Source organism: Aptenodytes forsteri, unplaced genomic scaffold, assembly GCF_000699145.1.
Source record: "Aptenodytes forsteri isolate BGI_AS27 unplaced genomic scaffold, ASM69914v1 Scaffold284, whole genome shotgun sequence".
NCBI classification, from domain to species: domain Eukaryota; kingdom Metazoa; phylum Chordata; class Aves; order Sphenisciformes; family Spheniscidae; genus Aptenodytes; species Aptenodytes forsteri.
In genome coordinates, this window is record NW_008794445.1 from 4,201,959 (window position 1) to 4,202,445 (window position 487).

Genomic DNA, 487 nt, shown 5'->3' on the forward strand with positions numbered 1-487 from the left:
CAGCGCCTCGAAGGCGCTGCCCGCCCTGAGGGACCCGTCGCCGCTCGATGGTTGAGTGTAACAAAAAGGTTTCCCCATCCAGAGCATCTTACAGGATGCTCTGTAAGAAAGCTTATTATTACACACCATCACTTAGTTCAACAGTTCTGAAAATGAAGACCTGAACAGTGTAAAACACAGGCAATGTGCTTAATCCTAGAGAGGCAAATAGAAGAAGAAATAAATCTTAAAGATATGTAAAAACAGTCAAAAGACAACCATAAGAACAGCTGTTTTTTAAAGACTCTTGTTAATCAGGAAAAGCAAAAAAAAAAAAAAAGATGACCTGTACAGAGGAACTTGTATTTATGACTGAATGGAAGACAGGACCACTCCAAAATAAAGATATGGAAGCAAGACATATGTACAAGGTGAAAAAAAGGTCAGTGAAAGTAAGAAATAACATGGAGAGTTGACTCACCAAACAAATATCCAAGTTAATCAACAT

The 487-nt window shown here is 38.4% G+C and overlaps 1 protein-coding gene across 1 annotated transcript in view; it reads right to left on the reverse strand.

Moving 5' to 3' along the window:
- The window catches only part of RRP7A (ribosomal RNA processing 7 homolog A), a 4,540-nt gene extending 4,053 nt beyond the window's left edge, over positions 1-487 (reverse strand). The window contains exon 1 of the mRNA XM_009290134.1: positions 461-487. Within this exon, the coding sequence (XP_009288409.1) occupies positions 461-487 (27 nt within the window). The remainder of the gene's footprint in view (positions 1-460) is intronic.